The sequence below is a fragment of the Oncorhynchus kisutch genome, linkage group LG16, assembly GCF_002021735.2.
Source record: "Oncorhynchus kisutch isolate 150728-3 linkage group LG16, Okis_V2, whole genome shotgun sequence".
Taxonomy (NCBI): Eukaryota; Metazoa; Chordata; class Actinopteri; order Salmoniformes; family Salmonidae; genus Oncorhynchus; species Oncorhynchus kisutch.
In genome coordinates, this window is record NC_034189.2 from 4,766,694 (window position 1) to 4,788,900 (window position 22,207).

The following is a 22,207-nucleotide window of genomic DNA, read 5'->3' on the forward strand; positions in this document are numbered from 1 at the left end:
AAGGTGTTCTCAACTAGCCTACCTGGTTAAATAAAGGTGTTCTCAACTAGCCTACCTGGTTAAATAAAGGTGTTCTCAACTGGCCAACCTGGTTAAATAAAGGTGAAATAAATAAAATAAATAAAATAAAACGGACACCTGTCCCTCTGATACCTGTCCCTCTGATACCTGTCCCTCTGATACCTGTCCCTCTGATACCTGTCCCTCTGATACCTGTCCCTCTGATACCTGTCCCACTGATACCTGTCCCACTGATACCTGTCCCTCTGATACCTGTCCCTCTGATACCTGTCCCTCTGATACCTGTCCCACTGATACCTGTCCCTCTGATACCTGTCCCTCTGATACCTGTCCCTCTGATACCTGTCCCTCTGATACCTGTCCCTCTGATACCTGTCCCTCTGATACCTGTCCCTCTGATACCTGTCCCTCTGATACCTGTCCCTCTCTTCTGGTTAAATAAAAAATATATATATAAATAACACATGTTGTAGTACCTTACCGTTATGTTGCAAGTGCCATGCTTGACTGTGCCACCAGGACATAACTGTCATTGTGCCTAACTTTGTAAATGTAGACCTGTGAAATGACACAGTATGTTGAGGATACTGAAGGTGCAAAAGACATGTTTAACTTATGGCTGCAGGGGGCAGTATTGAGTAGCTTGGCTGAAAAGGTGCCCATTGTGAAAGGCCAGCTCCTCAGTCTCAGTTGCTAATATATGCATATTAGTATTGGATAGTAAACATTCAAGTTTCCAAAACTGTCAAAATATTGTCTGTGTATAACACAACTGATATTGCAGGTGAAACCCTGAGGAATATCAAACCAGGAAGTGGCTTCTATTTTGACTCCATGTTCCATAGCCTCCCTTTGTGCCATTTTAAAGGGATATCAACCAGCTTCCTTTTCCTATCGCTTCCTCAAGTTGTCAACAGTCTTAAACCAGTTCCAGGGTTTTATTTTGAAAAGTGAGCCAGAACAATAACACCCGTCAAGTGTTCGCATGAGTACTGCTCGCGCAACAGAGTTTGGGGAGCGTTTATTGTGTAACTGGGAGTCTCGTGAGTGAACATCTGATCGAAGGTAAACGATTAATTTGACAGGTTCATAGAAATTGTTCAGCATATCACACCAAAGAAATCATTAATTTAATCTCTGGATTTATTTGATTTGTATGGAAAGTGAATTAGTTCCTGTAGTACAGCAAAGACAACTGTCAAGTCTTCAACGTCTTCGTTCCAACGCTTTTCATCTACGTCCATATCTACAATTACAGACAAAACATGAACAACATCCAGAACCAGCTGCAAAGAAATAAGATTTAGTGAGTGTGTGTGTATAAACCTTGGTGGAACAGTTGCTAGCAGTTGCTAGCAGTGCCTGGTGGAGTCTCAGTACCCGGGATCTTCTGTCCAGAACTGTTCACACACCAACAGTAACCTACCAGAAAGACATGTTTATAACCTGTTAAATATATTTACACATTTTACTGTAACACATTGAATTTGTCACGTTCAACTCAATTGGAGAATTTACTGTGTGCTTCTGTGCATGTTAACCTGTAGAGCCCCAACATTGCTCAGGGGTGTATTGTCCATTGTAGTCACAAGTGGGGATGAAGCCTCCAATTGGGCCATGTGTCGCGGCATCTCTAGCAAGCTCACAGCGGGTCTTGATGCTATCTTGATAGACTGTGGACATGACATAACATTGCTGGACAATGTTTGGACATATTATACATTTCTGGACATACATTCTGGAAGCTTGGGCTGTCAATCTCAATCTTATAAATCAACATACATCTCTGGAACAAGAGGAGTCTCAGGTAGCCTAGTGGTTAGAGAGTTGGGCCAGTAACACAAAGGTTGCTAGTTTGAATCCCTGAGATGAGAAGTTGAAATATCTGTCTATGCCCTTGAGCCCTTGGGCACAACCTTAATTTATCTGGTGTCACGGCTGACCTTTTGAACCTGTCTCTTCTCTCTAGGGAGGTTCCCATTGCTTGGTAGACATCCACGGTTCGTCCTTTATTTAAAGGGGGAGATCAAGCTGATCCTAACTGTTATAGGCCTATTTCTATTTTGCCCTGTTAATCAAACGTTTTGAAAAACGTGTCAATAATCAACTGACTGGCTCTCTTGATGTCTATAGTGTTCTCTCTGGTATGCAGTCTGGTTTCCGCTCAGGTTATGCATGTGTCACTGCAACCTTAAAGGTCCTCAATGATGTCACCATTGCCCTTGATTCTAAGCAATACTGTGCTGATATTTTTATTGACCTGGCCAAAGCTTTTGATACAGTACACCATTCCATTCTTGTGGGCCGGTGAAGGAGTATTGGTGTCTCTGAGGTGTTGTTGGCCTGGTTTGCTAACTACCTCTCTCAAAGAGTGCAGTGTATAAAGTCAGAACATCTGCTGTCTCAGACGCTCAGCCTGTCACCAAGGGTGTACCCCAAGGCTCAATCCTAGGCTCCACGCTCTTCTGAATTTACCTCAACGACAAAGCTCTCATCCATTGATATGCAGATGATACAGTCTTATACTCAGCTGGCCCCTCTCTGGATTTTGTGTTAAATGCTCTACAACAAAGCTTTCAGTGTCCAACAAGCTTTCTCTGCCCTTAACCTTGTTCTGAACACCTCCAAAACAAAGGTCATGTGGTTTGGTAAGAAGAATGCCCCTCTCCCCACAGGTGTGATTACACATCTCTGAGAGTTTAGAGCTAGAGGTAGTCACCTCATACAAGTACTTGGGAGTTTGGCTAGACTATACACTGTCCTTCTCTCAGCACATATCAAAGCTGTAGGCTTAAGTTAAATCTGGACTTGGTTTGCTATATCGTAATCGCTCCTCTTTCACCCCAGCTGCCAAACTAACCCTGATTCAGATGACCCTCCTACCCATGCTAGATTACGGAGACATAATTTATAGATCGGCAGGTAAGGGTGCTCTCGATTTGGCCATCAGATTTGCCACCAATGCTCCTTATAGGACACATCACTGCACTCTATACTCCTCTGTAAACTGGTAATCTCTGTATACCCGTTGCAAGACCCACTGGTTGATGCTTATTTATTTACCCTCTTAGGCCTCACTCCCCCTATCTGAGATATCAACTGCAGCCCTCATCCTCCACATACAACACCTGTTCTGCAAGTCACATTCTGTTAAAGGTCCCCAAAGCACACACATCCCTGGGTCACTCTTCTTTTCAGTTTGCTGAAACTCAAACTGGACAGTTTTATCTCAATCTCTTCATTCAAATACTCAATCATGGACACTCTTACTGACAGTTGTGGCTGCTTCGCCTGATGTATTGTTGTCTCTACCTTCTTGCCCTTTGTGCTGTTGTCTGTGCCCAATAATGCTTGTACCATGTGTTGTGCTGCTGCCTAGTTGTGCTGCTACCATGTTGTTGTCATGATGTTCTGCTACCATGTTGTGCTGCTGCCATGTTGTGCTGCTACCATGTTGTTTTCATGATGTGTTGCTGCCATGCTGTGTTGTCATGTGTTGTTGCCATGCTGTTGTCATGTTGTGTTGTTGCCATGCTGTGTTGTCATGTGTTGTTGCCATGATGTGTTGTCATGTGTTGCTGCCATGCTGTGTTGGCATGTGTTGTTGCCATGCTGTTGTCATGTTGTGTTGTTGCCATGCTGTGTTGTCATGTATTGTTGCCATGCTGTTGTCATGTTGTGTTGTTGCCATGCTGTGTTGTCATGTGTTGCTGCCATGCTGTGTTGTCATGTGTTGCTGCCATGATGTGTTGTCATGTGTTGTTGCCATGCTGTTGTCATGTTGTGCTGTTGCCATGCTGTGTTGTCATGTGTTGCTGCCATGCTGTGTTGTCATGTGTTGCTGCCATGCTGTGTTGTCATGTGTTGTTGCCATGCTGTGTTGTCATGTGTTGCTGCCATGCTGTGTTGTCATGTGTTGCTGCCATGCTGTGTTGTCATGTGTTGCTGCCATGCTGTGTTGTCATGTGTTGCTGCCATGCTGTGTTGTCATGTGTTGCTGCCATGCTGTGTTGTCATGTGTTGTTGCCATGCTGTGTTGTCATGTGTTGTTGCCATGCTGTGTTGTCATGTGTTGTTGCCATGCTGTGTTGTCATGTGTTGCTGCCATGCTGTGTTGTCATGTGTTGCTGCCATGCTGTTTTGTTGTTTTAGAGCTCTCTTTATGTAGTGTAGCGTTGTCTCTCTTGTGTGTTTTGTCCTATATTGTTTATTTTGAATCCCTTTTGGTAGGCCCTCATTGTAAATAAGAATTTGTTCTTCACTAAAGGTTAAATAAATTCTGACCCACTGGAATTGTGATACAGTGGATTATAAGTGAAATAATCTGTCTGTTAACAATTGTTGGAAAAATGACCTGTGTCATGCACAAAGTAGATGTCCTAACCGACTTGCCAAAACGATAGTTTGTTAACAATACATTTGTGGAGTGGTTGAAAAACGTATGTAACTGTCTGTAAACTTCATACTTCAACTGTCAGTGTGAGGTGTGTCACTCTTACCTATGGGAACAAAGGTGTCTCCCAGAGCAAAAGCTGTGCTGACAAGCAGAATGATGGTCAATGTCACCATGGTGATAGTCTGGAGAGAGAGAGATGAGCATTTTAATCAGCTGTGATTGTACTGGATTACTCCAAATCACTGGGATGGCTGGGGGTACTAGAGGAGAGGATAGGAGACCCTGTGTTAAGTACATAACCTACTGTATAGCTGGGGGTACTAGAGGAGAGGAGACCCTGTGTTAAGTACATAACCTACTGTATAGCTGGGGGTACTAGAGGAGAGGAGACCCTGTGTTAAGTACATAACCTACTGTATAGCTGGGGGTACTGGAGGAGAGGAGACCCTGTGTTAAGTACATAACCTACTCTATAGCTGGGGTTACTAGAGGATATGAAACCCTGTGTTAAGTACATAACCTACTGTATAGCTGGGGGTACTGGAGGAGAGGAGACCCTGTGTTAGGTACATAACCTACTGTATAGCTGGGGGTACTAGAGGATATGAAACCCTGTGTTAATTAAGTACATAACCTACTGTATAGCTGGGGGTACTAGAGGATATGAAACCCTGTGTTAATTAAGTACATAACCTACTGTATAGCTGGGTGTACTAGAGGATATGAAACCCTGTGTTAAGTACATAACCTACTGTATAGCTGGGGGTACTGGAGGAGAGGAGACCCTGTGTTAAGTACATAACCTACTCTATAGCTGGGGTTACTAGAGGATATGAAACCCTGTGTTAAGTACATAACCTACTGTATAGCTGGGTGTACTAGAGGATATGAAACCCTGTGTTAAGTACATAACCTACTGTATAGCTGGGGGTACTGGAGGAGAGGAGACCCTGTGTTAAGTACATAACCTACTGTATAGCTGGGGGTACTAGAAGATATGAAACCCTGTGTTAAGTACATAACCTACTGTATAGCTGAGGGGACTGGAGGAGAGGAGACCCTGTGTTAAGTACATAACCTACTGTATAGCTGGGGGTACTAGAGGATATGAAACCCTTTGTTAAGTACATAACCTACTGTATAGCTGGGGGTACTGGAGGAGAGGAGACCCTGTGTTAAGTACATAACCTACTGTATAGCTTGGGGTACTAGAGGAGAGGAGACCCTGTGTTAAGTACATAACCTACTGTATAGCTGGGGGTACTGGAGGAGAGTGTCACATTGTTATAAAGGAGACAGGAATGCGTAATAGGGTTTTTTATTTTCCCAAATTACAGTGTGCCATGTAAAGGCACGGGGACGAAGACCAAGCAAACACATATACAAAACACAGGGCTGAAACCCATTCAAAAGAGCCAGTTGTACCTCGAATAAATGCACAGGACGAGACCCGAAAACACTAGCACACAATGATACAACACGGGACGAGACCCCTAATCATCTATGCACAATACAAGAGGCACGAAAGCCAAAACAACAAGGCACAGGTACTCACACGACCAACGGACATTGGAACATGGATGATTCCCAAATGGCTTCTTATCCCCTATGTAGTGCACATCTTTGAACCAGGACCCACAGTGAACTAAATAGAGAATAGCTCATGGCCACAAAGGTAATATGGACCCTTGTCTAAAGTAGGTCACTACAAAGGGAATGGGAGGTCAGTTGGGACAGATATTAGATGAACAGATGTTGAAATCTCACCTTCTGAAGTCTTCAGTTGTAGCTTCACTTCTTCAAAGGTCTTCACTGGGTCTCTCTCTGTCCTGACTGTGAGTTGAGTTCTACCTCTCCCTCAACTCCTTTTTAAGGACCTGTCCAGTCAGACACCTCCCTCTATTTTGTCAAAATGTATCTCCCTCTCTCTCTCTCTCTCTCTCTCTCTCTCTCTCTCTCTACCTTTCTCTCTCTCGCTCTCTCTCTACCTCTCTCTCTACCGCTCTCTCTCTCTCTCTCTCTCTCTCTCGCTCTCTCTCTACCTCTCTCTCTCTCGTGCTCTCTCTCTACCGCTCTCTCTCTCTCTCTCTCTCTCTCTCTCTCTACCGCTCTCTCTCTCTCTCTCTCGCTCTCATCCTTCAATTCCCCATACTTTCTGACATCTACCTGTTTGACAGGGTTGGGGTCAATTCAAAGTGAAGGTATTCAACTTCTGGCTCAGCTGGTTAGCGAGCTCTGTCTCATTGACAACCCAATGTTGCTAATGGCCAGCTATCTATCCTGTTAATATAACTTGTTTTGTTAGCTAGGTAATGTTAGAAATGTTATGATCACAACTCTCATCTGTTATCGACATAAGAATTCCATTTGGGAGCACCAGCTAGTTAGCTAGGTAATGTTAGCCATGTTATGAGCACCAGCTAGTTAGCTAGGTAATGTTAGTCATGTTATGAGCACCAGCTCGTTAGCTAGGTAATGTTAGCCATGTTATGAGCACCAGCTAGTTAGCTAGGTAATGTTAGCCATGTTATGAGCACCAGCTAGTTAGCTAGGTAATGTTAGCCATGTTATGCTAGTTAGCTCCAAAAGTGGTTGGTAACTTTTGGCTGCATGCCGACAGTTCATTCATTTAAATAATCGACTTTTATTTTTTTCCAGAGTTTCCTGGTCTTTGCATTAACAAGATATTCATTTCCAGCATCTTTCAGACCATTGAAAATGCAAAAAAAAGAGAGGAGGACAGGCACAGCCTGCCCCACCGCTACCAATGATTCTCAGCTAGCGGTGGCTAATGTTACCAGAAGTTTGTAGTGGGTTTTTACATAATAGTAGTGCAAAAGTATTGCACAAAAAATACGATAAACCACATAATCGCAGTGTGATTTAATTTAAAACAGTCTGCAAGATGAGAGGAGAGGTGATAGATCAATGTCTTAAGGCTAAAGTATTGGAAGAGAGATATGCCGTAGGACCAGCAGCATTCTGTGAGGAGGGGAGAAGGTGGGAGAGGGTAAATAGCTAGCGTGCCTTTTCTTTGTGAGGGTCAAGCCTCTCTTTCACCAAACCTTGTCATCAAGGTGACTTTCTGTATTTCTGGAAGAACAGGACAATGGAATAGATGGATGAGGTATGTCCCAAATAGAACCCTATTCCTTACATAGTGGACTAGTTCTGACCCTATAGGCAATGGTCAAAAGCAGTGTACTATGTTGGGAATGTCTTGAAATAGTTTTATTGTGTAAGATGGTTCTTATGGTACCCCTGTAGCAAAATATGTTGTCTTAAAAAGTTCATTTAACCCTCCCGTGGTCCTGGGGTCAGGGTGACCCAGGTCCTGTGTGTGGAGGGCTCCCCTTTCTGTGCTCTGCGCTCGCAGGTCAGAGCGACCCAGGCCCTGTGTTTCCAGGGCTCCCGCTCTGCGCTGGCGGGGTCAGAGTGACCGTGCCAGCCACTGGCGAGGTGTGTGCCTTTGAGCTTAATAGAGAGTGTGCGAGTGTGGCGAGTCGTGTGCCCGCTCTGCGCTCTGCTCTCTTCGCTCTGCGCTCAGAGCGACCCTGTCAGCCACTGGCGAGGCGTGTGCCGCGGAGCGTAGTAGAGAGTCTGCGACTGTGGTGAGTGTGGCGAGTGTGGCGAGGCTGTGCCCGGCTCCCCGCTCTGCGCTCTGGGCTCGCAGCTCTGAGCTCTTGGGTCAGAACGACTCAGCCAGACGCTGCACAGGTCCGGACGTGTCTCGCTGTGTGCTAGAGAGCAGCTGAGTGTTAGAGTCGCGCTCGTGGCTCAGAGCGACCCTGCCAGCCACTGGCGAGGCGTGTGCCCTGGAGCGTAATAGAGTGTCTGCGAGTGTGGCGAGGTCGTGCGCTCGTGGGTCAGAGCGACCCTGCCAGCCGTTACACAGGTCCGGACATGCCCCGCTGTGTGCTAGAGAGCAGCCGAGTGTTCTTGTTGTGCTCTGCGGGTCAGAGCGACCCAGCCAGCCGCTTCACAGAGACATAAACTGAACAAGTTCCACAGACATGTAACTAACAGAAATTGAATAATGTGTACCTGAACAAAGGGGGGGGGGGGGGGGGGGTCAAAGTCAAAGGTAACAGTTCACCTACCTCCTCATGCCTTTTGCACACATTGTATATAGACTCCCCCTTTGTTTTATACTGTGTTATTGACTTGTTAATTGTTTACTCCATGTGTAACTCTGTGTTGTCTGTTCACACTGCTGTGCTTTATCTTGGCCAGGTCGCAGTTGCAAATGAGAACTTGTTCTCAACTAGCCTACCTGGTTAAATAAAGGTGAAATAAAAAAATAAAATAAAAATAATCTCGACCCAGCACAGCCAGAAGAGGACTGGCCACCCCACATAGCCTGGTTCCTCTCTAGGTTTCTTCCTAGGTTTTGGCCTTTCTAGGGAGTTTTTCCTAGCCACCGTGCTTCTACACCTGCATTGCTTGCTGTTTGGGGTTTTAGGCTGGGTTTCTGTACAGCACTTTGAGATATCAGCTGATGTACGAAGGGCTATATGAATACATTTGATTTGATTTTGATTTGAACACCTTGATCCATCATCTTTCCTCCTCTCTTTTCCTCACCTACCTCTCCTCTCTCATATACCTCTCTCCCCTCCTCCTTTCCTCACCTCTCCCATATTCCTCTCTCCCCTCATCCTCTCCTCACCTCTCCTCTCACATATACCTCTCTCCCCGCATCCTCTCCTCTCTCATATTCCTCTCTCCCCTCATCCTGTCTTCCCCTAACCTCTCCTCTCTCCCTTCCTCCTCTCTCCCTTCCTCATTTCTCCCTTCCTCATCTCCTCACCAAACATCTCCCCTCTCCATTACCTCTCTCCCAACAAAAAAACCCTGGTTCTACTTTCACTCTCTCTCCTCCAGACCTTCAGCTTTCATCATGGTCTGCACCAAGGTATCATCATGGTCTGCACCAAGGTATCATCATGTTCAGTGCCAAGGTATCATCATGGTCTGCACCAAGGTATCATCATGGTCTGCACCAAGGTATCATCATGGTCCGTGCCATGGTGGAACTGCATTGTATGTCTGAAATAATTGGATGGTGAAACTTGCATCGAGCCTACCAGAAGAGCAAGGTGAAGATATTCCGGCATTCTTGAAAGTCACAATAAACCTTGTCCTGCAAAACAACTATTTGAATATGATCATTAAAAAAATGCATTCAGTGGGCATAATTGAACTCCCAATTACGTTCTGGACACGCCCCTTTCCTGCTAACTCACCACACCTGAACTCACTCTGCTAATCACCAATTCCTCTTCCATTCTTCTGGTATATAAGAAGCTTGTTCTAGTTGGGTTTGTTCAGCATTTGTGGTGTCCCAGTTCCTTTATAGTTCCTGTTGTTGATTGGCTAAAGTAAGTTCCTGCTATTGTAACTTTTCTAGGGTTTTAACTTCCTGCATTGGGGTGTAATATCCTGTTCATCCTAGCATGTGTATTGTTATGGTGCAGCTGGCCCAGTATTAGACCTTTAATTTAACTGTAAGGAAGTGTTACAGCTTGTGAGATGAGACATGGTATAATGATGCTCCTGCCTGCAGAATGTGTCTTACATCTAGAATCCTGTAGACTGTTCTGATTGGTTGCACTGCGTCTCAGTGAACAAGAAACTATGAAATGCTGTTTTTACTTTATCCCCCCCATATCAACTTTAAATGGATTCCATGTTGTGCTCAGCTGTTTAGCTAATCACCCTCACAATATGAGCACCATGCTGGGCCAGACTGGAAGTAGGGGAAACATGGACGTGCAAGGCCAGAACAAAACATTGGCCGCCATATTTGGATGGGCCTTGTCTAAACTAGATTTAGTTATTGATCACTGCTCAGTGCTGTAAATGGTGCTTTATCAGAACCATCTAGTGTATTATGGCTGGATCTTCAGAGGTGGGACCCCATGCTGCTAGCAGGTACCTTATTGAACCATGTCATCTACTAGCAAGCTTTTGCTGTGGAATGTCCTTCGACCTTGCTTCATTAATTAATAGGTCTATTGGGCTGTGGTGTATTCCCTCCAGCACGACAACATCCTATCACAGCCTTTCCTGGTGGCCATTTCACCTTACCTACTGGTGTTACAAGCCTTACCGACTGGTGTCACAAGCCACTAAGCCTTACCGACTGGTGTCACAAGCCACTAAGCCTTACCGACTGGTGTCACAAGCCACTAAGCCTTACCTACTGGTGTCACAAGCCACTAAGCCTCACCTGCTGGTGTCACAAGCCACTAAGCCTTACCTGCTGGTGTTACAAGCCACTGAGCCTTACCTGCTGGTGTTACAAGCCACTGAGCCTTACCTGCTGGTGTTACAAGCCACTGAGCCTTACCTGCTGGTGTTACAAGCCACTAAGCCTTACCTGCTGGTGTTACAAGCCACTGAGCCTTACCTGCTGGTGTTACAAGCCACTAAGCCTTACCTGCTGGTGTTACAAGCCACTGAGCCTTACCTGCTGGTGTTACAAGCCACTGAGCCTTACCTGCTGGTGTTACAAGCCACTGAGCCTTACCTACTGGTGTTACAAGCCACTGAGCCTTACCTACTGGTGTTACAAGCCACTGAGCCTTACCTACTGGTGTTACAAGCCACTGAGCCTTACCTACTGGTGTTACAAGCCACTGAGCCTTACCTACTGGTGTTACAAGCCACTGAGCCTTACCTACTGGTGTTACAAGCCACTGAGCCTTACCTACTGGTGTTACAAGCCACTGAGCCTTACCTACTGGTGTTACAAGCCACTGAGCCTTACCTACTGGTGTTACAAGCCACTGAGCCTTACCTACTGGTGTTACAAGCCACTGAGCCTTACCTACTGGTGTTACAAGCCACTGAGCCTTACCTACTGGTGTTACAAGCCACTGAGCCTTACCTACTGGTGTTACAAGCCACTGAGCCTTACCTACTGGTGTTACAAGCCACTGAGCCTTACCTACTGGTGTTACAAGCCACTGAGCCTTACCTGCTGGTGTTACAAGCCACTGAGCCTTACCTGCTGGTGTTACAAGCCACTAAGCCTTACCTGCTGGTGTTACAAGCCACTGAGCCTTACCTGCTGGTGTTACAAGCCACTAAGCCTTACCTGCTGGTGTTACAAGCCACTGAGCCTTACCTGCTGGTGTTACAAGCCACTGAGTCTTACCTGCCAGCATTTATACTTTGCTTTTATTTTTGTTGGAAAGTAAAAGAAGCAGAATTGAACTTTGTTCAATCATAATGCTTGTTTTCTGACAGATTTGGCCATAACCAAACATGAATGACATTTCTACATTTGGGAATTATTACTTCTGTCTGAGTGGAGAGAAATACCTGCCCAGAAATTCTCCTCAGCCCTGTTTAGGGAATAGGTTGGCATTTAGGAAAGCAGACATATTCCTGTTCTAATCTACTGTATGTGGAGTTGACTGTCTTTGATGGCTTCACTCTGTTTCTCTCAGGAGACTCCATGACCATGTTGACCAGTCTTCTGCTTCTCAGTGCTGCCTTTGCTCTGGGAGATGCAAGTAAGAGTCTACTTTTCTTGACTCGTTCGGTATATTTATTGTAGCAGAGGTGACTGACTGATCAACACATAATATTGTAGCTCTGTTATGTCGATCTTTCTCCACCAGCCTTTAAAGCCACATGTAACTTCTCCTTACAGATTCATTGCTAGAAGAAGACTTGTGTCCTTCCGGTTGGACCAAATATGGATCACGCTGTTTAATGTTTGTAAAGACTACAAGGAGCTGGCCTGAAGCAGAGGTATCACCCTTACCATCTACTGTGAATTTGAAGGGGAAGTGTAGTTGAAATTAGCTCTTTGATATTACCTTAAAGGTGATACTTTCTTAAACTGCAACACATGACTGATGTGAAATACTGAACTTCCCTTTAAGATGGGAATTTTCTATACATTTTGAATATTTAATGTGGAATCGTGCCTCCTGTATACTGGAACCCACCGGACATGGCTTAAGACTGAGATAAACTAGTATCTTTAAGAGTTTAAAAAGGAATTAGTTGCGCTGGTCAATATTTTGTTGAGATTCCAGAAGACAAATTCTCAGCAAGGCTGACTGACTAATACATGAAATGTCTTTGTTACCATCTACTGCTTGGCTGTTACTGTAGATAATAATTTTCTTAACTGACTTGCCTAGTTAAATTAATACTTTCTTCTCTAGCGGTACTGTGTGTCCCTTGGTGATCAACTGGTGTCTGTACCCAACGTTGTGAAGTACCTTGGCGCAAACCTGGCATCTGTGCACAGCTCCGAGGAGGACCAGTTTCTACAGGCGTTGGTCTTGGTCAAGACTGTTGGTTTCCCTCCTACCTGGACTGGAGGATTTTATTCGGTTAAGGTGGGACCATTAAGCCTACAGTGATATATATAGAGCCATTATTGCAAGGAACGTCGTTCCATCTCGTATTGCTCAAGTGAACAGCAAACCTGGTTAAAAACGGGACATGTGGCATGTAGGCTACCTGTAATTTGTTCATGTAGTTCTGTCTGAGTTGTCTAATGTCATTTTGTGTGGACCCCAGGAAGATGAGCTGCTGCTTTAACAGCTATTGTAATGGTTTCCATATAAAATATCAAGTTGCCATGCGACAGGTAGCCTCGCAGTTGGCCAATAATGGCTTGTTTGAATCCCATAGCTCACTCCGTGAAATCTGATGTGCCCTTGAGCAATGCCCTTAATCCTAATTGACCCTGTAGGTCATTCTAGATGAGTCTGCTAAATTATTTTACTGTCAACTTCCGGAGGCCTTTATACTCATGTAAAATGTTTCTAGGTAAGTATAAATTTGATCAAAGTAATCTCTTCCATTCAGTCTTGTAACCACGTGTATGGGGTTTCTAGCTTCAAAAGTTGTATACTTGTTTTCGTCTTTGAAAGGCATTGGGATGACTGCAAATGTGAGGAGTAGACTGTAGGTTCTTTACACAAGCAACAGTCCCAGTCGGTGGGTATTGAAGTAGTGGTAGCTTAAACTGTTTGGTTGCAGGTGGTAGAGGAAGGACTACATTTAGTCTTAATTCTCAAACCCCACTTTCCCCCCCTCAGGACAGGCGGTGGTTCTGGAGTGATGGCTCCGACTTTGATCACCAGAACTGGGCTAAAGGAAGGCCTGGTGCTGGTGCCAGAGAGTCTTGTGTTCATATCAACTTTGGAGGTACCGTAAACTCAGTATCAGTCATCAAATTAAACTTATTCCTAGTTAATTTAACTTTCCTACTGTGTACAGGTGAACATTCTGGGTTTGTCTTCAGGTCAACAGCGCTGGGACAATGCATTATGTGAAAGGAGCTTGCCCTCTGTGTGCTCCCTGAGGCTCCTGCCGCTTCGCCAGAGTATCCATTAAAAGCAGCAATGCTATTCCGTAGTGTCTGCACCCTTAATACTTCATGGTAACGTCAAAATACTTAGTTGCTGTTAAATGAAGTCTGTTTCTACACATGTTGAGGAATTGTTTGCAGCCAATAAAATGTGGACACTATTTTGTCTCATGAGTTATTGAACATTGTAGTTAGTACTTTTTCTTACTGGTCCTCTGTGGGTCTCAAACCCACAACCCTAATGTTATATGTAGGACCAGGACGGTCATCGTGCTTAACGTTTGGTAGATGCACACCCGTGACATGATGCAGTATGTTTAACTTCGTCAGGACAGGGGGGCAGTATTGAGTAGCTTGGATAAAAATGTGCCCAGAGTAAACTACCTGCTACTCAGTCCTTAAAGCTAGAATATGCATATAATTAGTAGCTTTGGCTAGGAAACACAAGTTTCTAAACCTGTTTGAAGTCTGAGTATAACAAAACTCATATGGCAGGCAGCAACCTGAGAGAATCACACCAGGAAGTGGGAATTGAGGTTTGTAGGTTAAAATTCTTTGCCTAGCCAGGATACAGTGGCAATTGGGTCAAATTGAAATTCCTAACGCTTCCACTGTGGTCTTAAGAACCTTGTTTGATGCTTCTACTGTGGAGGGGTGGAATAAGTCGGCGGTCTGCCAGAGTGGCATGAGCTGATCACGTGAGGTAGCTGCGTTCCATCGCATTTCTACAGACCAAGGAATTCTCCGGTTGAACATCGAACATTTGACATGTTTCTACAAACTGTAATGACTTCATCTGGACTTTGGCCTGGACTTGTCCGTGAGTTTGGCTTGTGTACTAAATGCGCAAACATAAGTATTTGGACGTAAATGATGGACTTGATCAAACATGACACCTTTATTGTGGAACTATGATTCCTGGGAGTGCATTCTGATGACGATCATCAAAGGTAAGTGATCATGTATATCTGACTGACTCCACATGGTGGATATCTGTATGGCTTGCTTTGTCTGAGCGCTGTACTCAGATTATTGCATGGTGTGCTTTTTCGGTTAAGCTTTTATATCTGACAGCGGTTGCATTAAGGAAGTGGATCTAAAATTCCATGCATGACAATTTGTGTCTTAGCATTGTTTGAGCATTTATTTAAATTGATGTGGCTCTGCAAAATCACCGGATGTTTTGGAACTACTGACCGTAACGTGCCAATGTAACTACAGGGAACCCCTATGTTCAGAGAACCCCTTGTAAGTGATCCTTGAAGATAAAATAAAATCACGAGGTGAAATGCCAGCAGAGCTTCAAGCCCAATGTTTAATATCTGGGGTGTTGATGATCTCTATCCACAGCCAGAATGCTCACCGTGCACTGCAACATCAAACAGGATTCCAGTTAGTCATCAGCGGTGTAGGGAGGAATGAAATCTGGTCCTTGAACATTTTAATTATAGAGATTTACAAAACAAGCTCAGATTTCATACCTTGGTTTTTGTGGTGATAACTTTTGCTAAGAGTTTTAATACTTTGTCCATAACGTAGAGGCCCAGGTGGTAGTAATTGAGGTAAAGGAGGTGGATGGTAAATGTGATCTGCATAACATACCAATTGACATGCCTCGTCTATATACCTGCATACAAGAGAGCAGTTCAGTCTTCTGCACGCAGTACAGCTAACCTTATCGTACCTCATGATTATCCATTGAATTGTGAAAGGTTCTTCTAAGAACCCCGTAGAAGGTGGGGGTCATCAAGGAACCTCCTTAGCTGGTGGGGGTTCTTGCAGGAACCTACCTGCCCAACAAACATTTAGATTTCAAAGGACAGTAGCAGGTGCTTAACTTCTTAAGGGCCAGTGAGTCGCGGACGGCGTCGGGCCGTGCGGCAGGGCCGGATCTACCGGGAAGGCATCAAACTCTCTCTCTCTCGGACATTCAGTTTCCGTTTTATAAAATAATCCAAACGTAAAAGACTTTGAAGACGAAACTTGGTGAGCGTAGGTTTGGCATAATGGGCAGTTGGCCCCGAACAAGATGGCGTCTAGGCCTTAACGGTTTTTGAGTTATGGCCATTTCTCTGCGATTAAAAGGTCCAAAATGAAAATAGAGCAATAATTTTTCCGCTTCACGTCAAAGTCAAGGAGCCTCCGGTGTCAATAAAAAAAGAACCAGCCATTTATCTATCGTCATTTAAGAGAAATCGTACAATGTCAAATTGGTGATGTTCAAGTGATGTAAACAGTTACAGATTCAGTTGAAGCGTGTTCATACGAATCTTTTTAAAGTGTGCTTCGGAGCTCTGCGAGATTTCTGTGATTTTCTGAAATAACACACACTCACTAAACACTCCCTAAATAAGTCAGTTCTTAACATAAAGACTTAACTCAAAATTCTATAATTGCCTACCCCAAGGAGGATATGTGTTCACTTTCAGCTTCCTGTGTAAACCAGAAGTGCCTTAAAATTGTGTCATAGGAGCTGTTTCCAAGGGTTAAAAAGGTCAGATCTTTTCAAAACTTCATATGTGTGATTAGGAAACCCCCATGAACTGTAAGTCAGTCATTTCTCCCAACAGATGTCAAAGAAAAGCTCTCACACACACACAGCAAGGATGGAATGATAAAATGCAGTGCTTAAAACCTGTTAGGGCTAGGGCAGAATACTGCCCCCTGTTAGGGCTAGGGCAGAATACTGCCCCCTGTTAGGGCTAGGGCAGAATACTGCCCCCTGTTAGGGCTGGGGCAGAATACTGCCCCCTGTTAGGGCTAGGGCAGAATACTGCCCCCTGTTAGGGCTAGGGCAGAATACTGCCCCCTGTTAGGGCTAGGGCAGAATACTGCCCCCTGTTAGGGCTAGGGCAGAATACTGCCCCCTGTTAGGGCTAGGGCAGAATACTGCCCCCTGTTAGGGCTAGGGCAGAATACTGCCCCCTGTTAGGGCTAGGGCAGAATACTGCCCCCTGTTAGGGCTGGGGCAGAATACTGCCCCCTGTTAGGGCTAGGGCAGAATACTGCCCCCTGTTAGGGCTAGGGCAGAATACTGCCCCCTGTTAGGGCTAGGGCAGAATACTGCCCCCTGTTAGGGCTGGGGCAGAATACTGCCCCCTGTTAGGGCTAGGGCAGAATACTGCCCCCTGTTAGGGCTGGGGCAGAATACTGCCCCCTGTTAGGGCTAGGGCAGAATACTGCCCCCTGTTAGGGCTAGGGCAGAATACTGCCCCCTGTTAGGGCTAGGGCAGAATACTGCCCCCTGTTAGGGCTGGGGCAGAATACTGCCCCCTGTTAGGGCTAGGGCAGAATACTGCCCCCTGTTAGGGCTGGGGCAGAATACTGCCCCCTGTTAGGGCTAGGGCAGAATACTGCCCCCTGTTAGGGCTAGGGCAGAATACTGCCCCCTGTTAGGGCTAGGGCAGAATACTGCCCCCTGTTAGGGCTGGGGCAGAATACTGCCCCCTGTTAGGGCTAGGGCAGAATACTGCCCCCTGTTAGGGCTAGGGCAGAATACTGCCCCCTGTTAGGGCTAGGGCAGAATACTGCCCCCTGATAGGGCTAGGGCAGAATACTTCCCCCTGTTAGGGCTAGGGCAGAATACTGCCCCCTTTGGATGAATTGCGTGCCCATAGTAAACAAAAGAAATCTGTCCAAAATTGCTAATATATGCATATAATAATAATTATTGGATAGAAAACACTCTAAAGCTTCTAAAACCGTTTCAATTATGTCTGTAAGTATAGCAGAACTCACAGGGCAGCCAATCTTCCAAACTTTTTCTCTCATCGGGAAAGTTGGGCCAACTTTGACGTCATCGCCCCCACCCTTCCCAACCAGCTATGGATCTGGGATCAGTTTCTAGGTCTTCTGCGAGATGTCTTCTTTCAATAGAGCGTTTCATTGTGAAAATCCCGCGGGCTTTGACCCTTTGCCAAGCAAAATACTTGGTGTCGCGAGAAAATACATGCACTGTCCTGCGCGCGTTGCGCTCGGAGTGTCCTTTGTTCCTTGAAGCACGAGACGATGTCAGTTTGATGGTCAGTTGAGAATTGTTTTCTACGTTTAGAACATCCTAAAGCTTGATTCTGCACTTAGTTTGACCAGTTTAGTCGACGTATAATATGTAATTTTGAAGTTTTGATGCGCAACCCTTCGAATTTTGGCTGCATTTCAGCCGGAATAAGTCGCGTTTGATAACACAAAGACACACGACTTTAAACCAAACGCTGTTTTGGGTAAGTATGAGTCCTTCCACTACTTCTGATCGAAGACCATCAAAGGTAAGGGAATATTTATGTTGTAATTTTGTGTTTCTGTTGACTCCGTCTCAGCGCCGTCTCAGATTATTGAAAAAAAAGATTTCTGTAACGTTAAAAATAAATGTGACAAAGCGATTGCATTAAGAAGCAGTGTATCTTTCTAACTATATGTAGAACATGTATATTTAGTCAAAGTTTATGATGTGTATTGCTGTTATCTGGCGGAGTTATCGAAAAAAAATAAAGCATTTTTTGACCATTGGCGTCAATGTAAACAGAGATATGGATATAAATGGCATATTATTGAAAAAAAGCACATTTACTGTGTAACATGTCCTATTACTGTCATCTGATGAAGATTTTCAAAAGGTTAGTGAATTATTTTTCTTTTAATCCTGCGTTTGTGATTGCATCTTTTGTTCGACAAAATGGCTACATATTGTCTGTGTCTTTGTGGTGGTTTGATATAAATATGTGCCATGTTTTCGCCATAAAACATTTTAGAAATCTGACTCGCTGGGTAGATGATGATGTTTATCTTTCATTTGAGCTATTGGACTTGTTAATGTGTGGAGGTTAAATATTTCTAAGAATATTTTTGCATTCTGTGCGCCACTTTTGAGTTGAGCGTCGGGGGGGGTGCCCTAGGGGAACGTGGTAGCATGAACAAGTTAAAGACACACAGAGCCTGCAATGGCATTTCCATATTCTCTAGGCCGTACCAAGTTCAACGAGATGCCCCGCTTGACCGTAGCTCGCTCTGAACGCAGCGACCGTGAGCCTGGCCCTAAATGTCATTTGCTTTTGGGTGACAGTGAGAGAACCGTTAGGGTGAGAAGCACAATTCGACCTCAGGTACGTTCCTGAGGTCCTCCCGATCTGTGCAAGCCTAACCTTGACCGTGTGGCATTAACCCTTAACAGTAAAACAGTTTTTTTTTGATCTCACAGATTACAATGACGTCTCTCCCCATAGGAATACATTACCTGCTCCTCTAAAGTCAACCTGAAGCCTATATGGGTTATGAATGCCTTATGAACCTGTCTTCAATGACAATCCATCAGGTCACTATGAGGTCTACCTGTGTCGATTCTAAGCTTCCTGAAGCAACCGGAAGTGGTTAAAAATCACCCTAAACGTGTTTTTCCATACCCAACCAGCAGTTTGTGATAAATAGTGCATTCAACCCTGTGTAAATCGGTCAGTTAACGTAAACACTTCAAACTCAGGATTCTGTAAAGGCATACCCCAATGAGGATATGTGTTTACCTATAGCTTCCTGTGCCAACCGCATGTGCCATAATTGGTGTCACAGGGGCTTTTTCGAAGGGTTAAAAAAGTCAGATCTTTCCAAAACTTCATATGTGTGATTAGGCAACCCCCATGAACTGTAAATCAGTCATTTTTCTCATAACATTTCTAAGAAAAACTAAATCACACACACAGTTTGGAAGGAGGGACGTATTGGGGTGCCTAGAGACAGACAGTGCCTGCAATAGTCAGCTTTGTTAGACCTAAAAAAGAATCGTCAGACCTAGAGTTCTGAAACCTGTTCTAGACCTCAGGTCGATAGAGCCACGTAACTCACCACACACTAGAAGGTTCTCGGACCGAGAAACAGCCTCGCACATTTGCAATAACTTCAATTCATTTTTGCATCACGAAGATGACGACATTTAGAAATGTCCCAGAGTCGCAAGACTAGGTGCATTGCGACCGCCTCGGCCCATATAGACGGACCCCAACGTTTCTGTCCGATAGCTCATTCAAGGACCCCGTAGCAAGTTGTGGATTTTCAGCACAATTAGGGTCTTGCTCGGGCACCAAATGACCTATCGAGCCGAAATTTGGGATTCGGGGGTCCCCTCAGCTAGGCCTACACATCAGAATTGGACCCGTAGCTAGACTGTAACTACATGTTTTACGTTTTTGTTATGGTTTGAACAGAAGGCATCGTGAATTTCGGGCCAGCTCTGAAGTATGTAATAGTTGGCTACTAAACGAGTTGGAAAAAGTGGGTTTGGTGTCAGTTTGGTGTCAGAATGATATCTAATTGACTGATGGACGGTGACTTGCTGGTGACTATTGTCCATTTGCAATATGTTTAAACAGTGAGGTACCATCACCAAAGTGACATTCTGAAATCAACCCTAACGAGCGATGGAAAGGAACAACTATCACTGCCCTGCCATCCCGAGTTCATCGGGCCAGTCAATTTCGCTTTCCTGCAGTATTTTTGAGCATGCCAAATTCGTGATGGTAAATGGACATAACATCCTGATTTGGCATTTTCAAATCTTTCATATTGCATTTGGCCCAAAAACGTGACTTGACTTCCTATGAAATCATTGCAAATGGACAAAACATGCCTTATGCGCAAGTAAAAAAATAAATAAAATTGGTCAAAAGTAAACTCACAGTTCTTACGTGTAATTGACAAATTTTTTTTAATAAAAAATAAATCGAAAAACTGTCCAGAAAGCACTTTAAAACCTCTTAGAGCTCGGGACTATTTTTTCAACAATCGCACAAAATTTCAAAGTCCTGCTACTCATGCTAAGAATATAGTATATGATTAGTATGTGTGGATAGAAAACTCTGAAGTTTCTAAAACTGGTTAAACCATGTCTGTGACTATAACAGGACGTGTTTAACATGCGAAACTCCAAGGAATACTGTTCACCCCCCCAAAAAAAGATTAATCCGCCAGTTGGCTGTATTGTCTATGGCCTGTGAAAATATATACCTCCCAGTTTACAAGTCCTACAGCTTCCACACGATGTCGCCAGTCTTGGCAATATACTTGAAGTTGTTCCTTGGTCAAACGAAGAAGAGACACTTGATTTCATCCGGTACACGACAGGATGTTTTGGAAGAGAGAATTATCGACCATCATTTCAAGACGTGGAGCTATTGCATACACATCGCCCCGCGATCAATTTGATCGATTATTAACGTTTACTAATACCTAAAGTTGGATTACAAAAGTAGTTTGAAGTGTTTTGTCAAAGTTTATAGGCAACTTTGTTTATTTTTAAAAAATGACGTTGTGTTATGTAAAAAAGTTCTGGATCAGACGGGCTTCATAAATGGACATTTTGGTATACATGGACAGATTTAAATCGGGAAAAAGACCCAATTGTGATGTTGGCACTCCTATGTCCCGTAAACAAAGAAGCTCGTCAAAGGTAATGTTTTATTTCTCTCGTGTAGCGCCGGCTATGCTAATTATTTTGTTTATGTCCCCTTCAGGTATTTCGGGGTGTTGCATGCTATTGGCGTTGCGCATTTCCATTTCCTGTTGGCTAGGTGGGACGCAGACGTCTCACTTATCCCTAAGAGGTTTTAAGGGGGTGATAAAAATCTAAATTTTGCTTTTTGATGTTGACTTGTTGCATTTGCAGTATGAAAAACCATGGTGGAGCGCGCTCGCCACCTGTTGGATTTCTAAAGTGTTACACCTGGCATTTGCCATTTGCAATCAACTTTGAATGAAACAACACCGAATTGAGTGGTATTGGACACCGTGTATATGGTTTGTCCATTGCCAATGATTTCCCATTCATTTTTGTCCATTTCAGGGGGGTGTTCCCTTACATCGTTAAGACCTTTTGGGAAAATGAGGGTGAAAATCATAGAACATTCAGACACAAATATGACCCCACCATCAATACACACTGATATGACCCCACCATCAATACACACTGATATGACCCCACCATCAGACAATATGGCGGTTGTTTTGCTGCACCAAAAGGCCTCACAAGACTCATCTGAAGGTAAACCAGTTTAAAAAAAGAAAAGTAGGTATTTTTGATGAGCAGGTGACCATACTTTGTCATGTGGTGTGTTTTAGTTATAAAATTATAGGCTGAACATTTACTTACCCCACTAAAGTTATTAATTTAACTTCTTGGATGTCCTGTTCACACAGAGCAATGATGTGTATCACCCACACATTCTAGCTAGCTAATACTGTACTGACGACGTTCATTTTCTGGCAAGTTTCCTCTCTGCCTCCAAATATTGGTATGAACATGAAGTGGACCCAAATCCATAGGCATTAAGGCCTTGCCTGTGCACGTGACGAAACCTCGCAACTCCCTTCTCAGCTGTCCATCTTTCTGATTTCCACCAATCGGAGTTGATGTCAGCGTTATTAGAGGGACAATAGTGCTCAGTACCAGGCAGTCTACCAAGTGT

General features: G+C 44.3%; 1 protein-coding gene across 3 annotated transcripts; it reads left to right on the forward strand.

Annotated features, from left to right (window-relative positions):
- Positions 1-9,686: 9,686 nt before the first annotated feature.
- On the forward strand, positions 9,687-13,921 carry LOC109884532 (ladderlectin-like). 3 transcript variants are annotated; one of them, XM_031791643.1, is made up of 6 exons: positions 9,687-9,798; positions 11,875-11,940; positions 12,081-12,181; positions 12,604-12,780; positions 13,489-13,597; positions 13,670-13,921. In XM_031791643.1, the coding sequence occupies exons 2-6, from the start codon at positions 11,883-11,885 to the stop codon at positions 13,723-13,725; spliced, it is 501 nt and encodes a 166-aa protein (XP_031647503.1). In that variant the 5' UTR covers positions 9,687-9,798; positions 11,875-11,882; the 3' UTR covers positions 13,726-13,921. The 3 variants fall into 3 exon arrangements, with proteins under 3 accessions (XP_031647503.1, XP_020332083.1, XP_020332084.1); XM_020476494.2 differs by having other exon boundaries at positions 9,690-9,798; positions 13,695-13,921; XM_020476495.2 differs by lacking the exon at positions 9,687-9,798 and adding an exon at positions 11,669-11,784 and having other exon boundaries at positions 13,695-13,921.
- The last annotated feature ends 8,286 nt before the right edge of the window (positions 13,922-22,207 follow it).